The sequence below is a fragment of the Elephantulus edwardii genome, unplaced genomic scaffold (genome assembly GCF_000299155.1).
Source record: "Elephantulus edwardii isolate Elephantulus edwardi_28Jun2011 unplaced genomic scaffold, EleEdw1.0 scaffold00051, whole genome shotgun sequence".
Classification (NCBI taxonomy): Eukaryota; Metazoa; Chordata; class Mammalia; order Macroscelidea; family Macroscelididae; genus Elephantulus; species Elephantulus edwardii.
This window is the reverse complement of record NW_006399801.1, coordinates 14,337,106-14,344,887: the sequence shown is the minus strand read 5'-3', so window position 1 is coordinate 14,344,887 and position 7,782 is coordinate 14,337,106. Positions and strand designations below refer to the sequence as shown.

Sequence of the window (7,782 nt, the reverse complement as noted above, 5' to 3'; positions counted from 1 at the left end):
GTTATTGAGTCAAGCACAACTCATAATGATTCTATGAACAACCTATCTGAACACTGTCCTATTCCATGCCATTCTCACACAGGGATGGGAAAATTAGAAATTGACTATATAAAATAGGGAAAGAGAAAAGGAATTCTTTAAATATGAAGGTTAATGACTTGAAAAGTCAGGGAGTGGTCTGTGATGTAAGGGTTTACTGTTCAAAATGGCTTTCCTAGCCATTGAGTAACTTTTTTTGTGTGTAATGAAGTATTTATTGTATTATGGAACTAGGATTATCTGTTCCGCATACCGGTTGACTATCCAAATACCATTTTTACTAATTTAATGTATGCAAAATATTATTAATACCTTTTTAATCTCCTTCCTTTCAGATGGCTTTCATAGATTCAGTCAGGGTTCTTTAACTTATTTTCCTCCTATGCCTTAAGCTCTTCAAACTCATCTCTTTCCACCTTCGGGACTTTCAGTACTATTCCTCCTGATTTTGAGGAATGGGTTACTGAACAAAAGATAGGTAAACAAGCCCTAAAATTTCCAGCTATTTCAGGCAAGCAAGAATATGACCATTTCAATACATTAGGTGCCTTCTATACCCCAAACTTAATGTTTTGACACAGTTCATTTAGCATTTTTCAGTTTACTGCAATCCTCGCTACTCCTTAATGTCCCAACCCTGTAGCTGAGTGCTAGAATTCATTTACCCCCATATCATCTTGTGAGCTTTCTCTAGTTCTTCTCATGCCACAAAAACACAACTTCAACTGTATTTTTTTGTCCAGAAATCTAAAAACCCCAGGCTAAGTTTAGAATTATGAAGACGACCAAAAGAGCTACGTTGGCCTAGTGGAAAGGAAGCTATGCTACCAAGCTGAAGGTGGGTGATTTTTATCTGTGGCCCTCGGCCAGGTTCAAATTGTTTTCTTGTCAAACATTCTTCTAGGTGGTATAGCACTGGTCTGTGCGTTGCTGTACAGAGGTAACTCGTGGTTGCTGTGATGCTGAAGACTGTGACAGTGATGTGCCAATCGTGGTAATGGGTACCCATGGTGGACAGTGTTGGCTGGAGTTTCCCGGCTAAATCAAGCCTGGAAGCAGGAGTGGCATCCACTTCCGAAAGGGCTTGCCTCTGGAAACTCTATGTACGAACAGTGCTCAGGCTGTTCATTCATAGGGTCGCTATGAGTCGTCTACGACTCGATGGCATCAAACAGCAATAACAATGACAACGACCAAGAGAGCTACGTTGGCCTAGTGGAAAGGAAGCTGTGCTACCAAGTCGAAGGTGGGTGATTTTTATCTGTGGCCCTCGGCCAGGTTCAAATTGTTTTCTTGTCAAACATTCTTCTAGGTGGTATAGCACTGGTCTGTGCGTTGCTGTACAGAGGTAACTCGTGGTTGCTGTGATGCTGAAGACTGTGACAGTGATGTGCCAATCGTGGTAATGGGTACCCATGGTGGACAGTGTTGGCTGGAGTTTCCCGGCTAAATCAAGCCTGGAAGCAGGAGCGGCATCCACTTCCGAAAGGGCTTGCCTCTGGAAACTCTATGTACGAACAGTGCTCAGGCTGTTCATTCATAGGGTCGCTATGAGTCATCTATGACTCGACGGCATCAAACAACAACAAGTTTAGAATTAAATCTGTTTTTTCTCTTCTGTTTATTTAAGTCTCATTGACCTGTGGTTCTTTCTCATAAGAAATCACTTCGAACCTGTGAAAGGGCTTTAAAAGTGTTAAAATCTACCAAATGGAAGATAAGGGTAGAAAGCACATATTTTCTAACATCATTGATTATGTATTTTATTAATAAATATCCATTATAATTCATTACATTTTCAGTACTATAGGGACAATAAAGTATTAATCTTTTCATGGTTTCCTTTTTGCCTTACTTTCTCTCCTTTGTGCTTTTCTCTCATTTTCAAACTTACCTCTGTAGCACAATGCCCGTAATAAGGTCATTACAGTTTTCTATTAAAATACATACTTTGGTCCTTCTCTTTTTTTGGCCTAGTTTAAATCCTGACATTATGGACTCATGCTAATTAGTCTCAATGATTAAATCCCTCACCAATTAAGCAAATATAGAAATTCCATGTTACTTTAGTTACCCTATGTTGAATAGGAGTCTCTCATAGTATAAATAGGCAAGTACTTGGCTGCTATCTAGCTAGCTGAAAGCTTTTGGTGGTTTGAACCCACTCAGCACTACTTTAGAAGAATGGCCTGGAAGTTTGCTTCTGAAAGGTCATCTCAAAAACAAAACTCTCAGATAGCGCTGGTGGCACATAGTCTATAGAGAGTTGCACTTGCTAAGCTAGAGATAGTGCCTCTCTGGTGGTTCGAATCCACCAGTGGCTCTGTGGGAGAAAGATGGACAATCTCCTCTTGTGTGACTTACAACTCTGAGTTCTGTGGAGGGCAGCTGTACTATGACACACACAGGGCTACTGTCGGTTGTAGGCCACTCAATAGAAGCTGGTCTGGTGTTTGATATATGTTAAAAGTAAGAGAGAAAATACAATGAATGTGATTTAAAGTCATCAAACCTAGGACATTTTTTTATTTCATAGTAAAGCTATTCATTACAATTATTTTATCAAGAAGGAACAATGGTATATCAACTTCTTTGTACCCTAAGATTTGATATGTTTACTACAAATTATCACATGTAATTTATGTTCTACTCTAACACAAGTGGAATAGTGGCCTAGTGGTCATGAGTTATGCTGGTAATCCTAAAGTTTGTGGTTTGAATCTACCAGCTGCTTCACAGGAGAACAATGGGTAATCTTTTCTTGTGTGATTTACTGCCTATGAAAACCTGCTGGAGGGTCAGCTATGGATCAGTTCTGACCGTACCACACACACCACCACCACCACCAGCTGACTCTCTGTGCAGCAAAATTGTTTTTATTCAATGGTGAGTCAGTCCAGTTGTTTGTTGTTTTGTTGTGTGTGTGTGTTTTAAAAAATTACTTTGCTTTAGTTCATTTTATTTGTACAAAATAAAACCATTTTTGTGTTCATCAGGTATCATTTAACACATATCACTCTGAAATTCCAAACGGACTAAGCTTTAAAAGTTCTTTTGTCAATCATATATCAGCAATTTAGGCATTTTGCCCATAAGGATTTTATAAATGATTAGATTTCTAGGATGAGTCTAGATCATCTTTTCAGCACCTGCTGATTTAGTAACCAGGGAGTCTATATTCTGTAGCAAATTGTACTGCCAACCCAAAGGTGGGCAGTCTGAATGCACCAACTGCTGCCAGGGAGAGCCTCTTGAAACCCACTGAAGGGTCAGTTATGAGTCAGTTCTGACTCAAAATGGCAGATAGATGATGATAATGAATTCTCAACATAATTCTAATTATGTTGATCTAATTGCAGTTTCTGGAGCAAGAAGATAAGAAGTAGGAGAGGGATGAAAGAGACAGAGGAGAAATAGTATAGTGAGGAGAAAGATGGGAAAAAAACAGAAAAAGAGAAGGACATTAAAGAGATTATTTAGAAGAAATGTTTCCATGTGTTTGTTTTGCTCTAAGCAAAATATTGACACAGATCCATGTTTGTATACACATGTACTCCAATTTCCATTTCTGTATTCCCTTACTCAGAGCCTTAGTGCCCTCATTTGGTCCTAAGGCCCTGCCTTCTCTATGCCTGTACTATCTATAAGCTTCAAGCTTAAACTTACTTTCCCTTTTATATTCTCTTCTCTCTCTCTTCTTCTTCTCCTTCTCCCTCTCCCTCTCTCTCTCTCACTCTCCCTCCTTCTCTCTTTCTCTTTTATAAACATACTGTCAAAACTTTTGTTTATCAATACTTCTGTCATTAGCAAAGTACTTGGAAGATAACTGTCCAAGAATTTGCAATCCCTGATCCCCTGAAATCTATCATTCTCCACTTAGGGGAATGCAGCTTTGTTATAAAGCTACAGAAAAGGAGCCCCCATAAGTAGAAATATAAAGCATAAAACAAACAACATAATAAAGCAAACAAACCGATAAAAAAAATAAAAGCAGTGCTTTAACGGAAGTCCCCTGGAGAATGGGCCCATGCCTTTGCCATTGTCCCCATGTCCAGCTCTTTAAGTAGTTCCCCACGTGTATTGCTTTTGCCACGGCTGATTTGACATTTCTCCGCAGACTCCCGCTTGCAAAAGCCTAGCCTCACCTGGCAGGCAATACATGCTTCTGGACTGAATTAAGTTGATTCTGTGGTTTCTTTCGACTTTGTTTTTCAAAATAGCTCCTGTGGTTGGGAGCAGAGTAGAATTGAAAAGGCTGCTCATTTGAAACATGGCTCTTTTGTAAATTGGAGGTCAGCTGTGGGTATGGGTACCTATTTTGTGGTCTAATTCCTTGCTCAAATTTTATTGATAATTTGCCAAAGTACCCAGTGATTGGACAGAGTCACAATGTTAGTAAATGAAGGTGACAACATAGCTTTTGTTGCTTGGTATTGGGATGGTTTCAAAGTAAGAAAAGTAGGGGAAGTTGTTGATGATGCTGCTAACATTTTCAATACTGTATGACTTTAAGGATGAGTCCTTATTGAAAAGAGCCGTATCTAAGAATGAAATGTACCTACTTGTTTGCCAGTCGTTTTGCAACGACTCAGGCTTCTCTTTGGCTTCACTCTTGCCCTTATAGATGAGCAAGCTCTGCTCTGGTAATGGGTGTTTGGCTTCTGTGTTGATGCGAAGTGTCTTCAGACCCCAAATGGCCAGGTATTCAGCAGGGAGAGTATTTGTACTACACAGGGAAAGCTTTAGGTCCTGGACCAACGTGAAGTTCAACAGGAGGCCCAGGGCAGACGTGTCTGTGAACCAGATGGTGAGACGGCCGTGGTAACTGGTCTGCTCGATAGCAAATGGCAGGATGGTTTTACAGCTGCACATCAGGTTGGCCAAGCTATAGTCACAGTCTTGGATGTCTGCAGAGCAGCTGCAGTTCCTAATGGTGCTTTCCTTTGTGAAAATCAGAGTGGTGTTCTCCTGACCTTTTGTGAAGTAGCTGAGTGCAAACATGCCCATGGCGCTGATCAGAAGAGAGCAGTGCACGGAAGACTGTGTCATTTTCGTCTTAATGGTGGCCATCAGCATTCTCTTGTCTCTCCTTCAGGATATAGTTCATTGAGACGCACCTGAAAGAAAATATTCAGCTTTGGTATCAGTCTACAGAAAAGAGTCCCCTAAGTAACAAATCAAGGCTCTGGGACCTAGTGGTAAGGAGCTGCACTGCTATCTCAAAGGCACGTGGTTTGAATCCAGCAGCTGCTCCTTGGCAGAAGGCTGGTCAATCTCCTCCCATGTAATTTACTGCTTCTGAAAACTCGCTGGAGGGGTCGGCTATGGTCAATTCTGACTTAATGGTAAACAATGACAAGAAGTAACAAATCTACCACCCACTTGTCAGTTTGTTTGTTGCACTATGATGTTTACATGTTACTGTGACTCCGGAGGCTAGCATTGCGACTAATACTTCCAGTGGAGTCACCTGCGTTGTGCTGATTTCAGCAGAGACTCCAGCTTAATGTAGACGAGGAAGTAAGGGCTATTGATTTACTTCCAAAAATTAGCCAGTACAAACCTTGTGGATCCCAAGGGACCACTGTCGGACTGACTTGTCTCAGACCCATCTTCAAGAAAGCCCACTTGCTAGAGGAGGACCTTGTGTTTGGTAGTTTTAAGTGCAGTGAAATTAGCTCTGATTCAGTGACCCTGCGTACAGTAGAATGGAATCATGTGCCATCCTCACAGTCTGTGCTTAAGCCTACTGTTGCAGTCTCTGTGTTAGTCTATCTTGCAAGAGTCCTCTCTTTCTCTGACCTCCTTTTCTAAGCATGATGTCTTTCTCCAGAGACTAACCCCTCCTCATACATGCCCCAAATATATGAGATAGAGTCTCACCACCTTTGCTTCTAAGAAGCACTCAGGCTGCCCTCCTTTCAGTACAGATAGGCTTGTTCTTTTGGCTGAAGAGGGCCAATAAGGGCAAGGGAGACCCTTGGGGATGGATTAGGCCCATGGCCATAAAACTGGACTTAGGCATACCAACAGTGATGATGACAACTCAGGACCAGGCAACATTTTGTTCTATTCTGCATGAGTGGACAGTGTGTGGAGCCCAAGACAGACAGTGATCTTTCCCCAGGGTCACAGCAAAACCTCATAACACTACAGTCGGAGCACAAAGCTCCCAGTGGTGTCAGCTAACAGCCAGCATGCCAGCATGAGAGCAAGCTTGGGTGCTAGAGAAGGGGCCAACTGCATCCTCTCCATGGGAGGGATGTAGAGTTATGTGAGTGTGCACATCCTCCAAACATTCCGTTTACTTAAGACTTCTAAATCTCCTCACCACGCACTTACCCTCCTCCACCTCTATATTTGACTTCCTGGAATGCAGAGACAAACAGTTCCTTGTGTCCAGCTACCCAAGTGGTACCTGTTAAACAACATAGTACGAATACCAATGACATGTTTGGTTAATGGTAAACTTGAATTTTTAACCAGGCGAATGTGTCCCTCTTGCCCATGTTTATCTGTTTAGAGATCCGTTCATCCTTTCACTGGCCTCTTAGAAAAGTCAAGTGCCAGAGTCAATTGTAACTATTAACAGACAATGTAGAGGCCAGTTATGAACCAATGAGGACTGCCAGAAAAAGGAACAAATCCATCCTAGAACAAACAAATCTGTTTTAAGAAATACAGGCAGGATGCTCCTTGGCAGTGAGGATGTGGAGGCTTTGGCTTGCTCATTTTGGACACATCACCAGCAAAGACCAATTGCTAGAAAAGGACATTGTGTTTAGAAAAATGGAGGGCCAGACAGAATGTTGTTGTTAAGTGCTGTTCAGGCATAGACAACTAATAGATACCTATGAACGAAAGACCTGAACACTTAAACAACTTTCCTCATTTCTCCAAATTCATAGAGTTTCCTGAGGCAAGCTATTTCAGAAGTGGATGCCACTCCTGCTTCCAAACTAATTTTAATCAGGGAGCTCCACCAAACACTGTCCACCATGGGTAACCATTATCGCATTTGACATATCAGTGTCACAGTGTTCAGCTTCACAGTAACCACGAGTTACCTCTATATGGACAGACCAGTGCTATACCACTTAGAAGAGTATTTGACCAAAAACGGTTAAAACCAGGCCTGAAGGCTGCAGATTAAAATCACCCACCTTGGTCTTAGTAGCATCACTTTCTATCCACTAGGCCAACAGAGTTCTCTCTGTGTTGTTGTTGTTGTTAAGTGCTGTCGAATTGTAGATGACTCACAGCGACCCTATGAAAGAAAGACCTGGACACTTGTATAACTTTCATCCTTTCTCCAGGTTGATAGAGTTTCCAGAGGCAAACTATTTCACAAGTAGATGCCACTCCTGCCTCCAAGATTGTTTTAATTGGAGAGCTCCACCAAACACTGTCCACCATGGTGAGTAAACATTCCACCCTAAGCCTCACCAGGACCAGAAAACAAACTTCTGTAGAAACTGGCTACTCCAGAAGACTTCCCAACCTGGATTCTCCCAGCCAGAATAAAGGAGGAAAATCCTCACTGGGATAAACTGACCCAAATACAGGTTCATCCTATAAGATCTTCATGAGTTAGAACCAGTTCAATGTTAGCTAACTCCAACAACTGTATCAGTATAAATTTTATTAATTTTTTTTAAAAGAACACCATTGTTTTATTGTAGAGATCTAAAACTAAGTAATATACATCAGGCGAGCTCTGGTGGCCTAGTGGCAAGAAACTGC

At 41.5% G+C, this 7,782-nt stretch overlaps 1 protein-coding gene across 1 annotated transcript; it reads right to left on the bottom strand.

The window, feature by feature from the left end:
- Window positions 1-4,431: 4,431 nt before the first annotated feature.
- Window positions 4,432-5,088, bottom strand: LOC102853443 (chromosome unknown open reading frame, human C21orf62). Its single transcript, XM_006886796.1, has one exon. It carries the CDS (start codon window positions 5,086-5,088, stop codon window positions 4,432-4,434), a length of 657 nt encoding a protein of 218 aa, XP_006886858.1.
- Window positions 5,089-7,782: the final 2,694 nt, after the last annotated feature.

Bases quoted from the DNA above. Each gene is read 5' to 3' on its own strand.
- LOC102853443 (XM_006886796.1), bottom strand. From the start codon at position 5,088: ATGACACAGTCTTCCGTGCACTGCTCTCTTCTGATCAGCGCCATGGGC.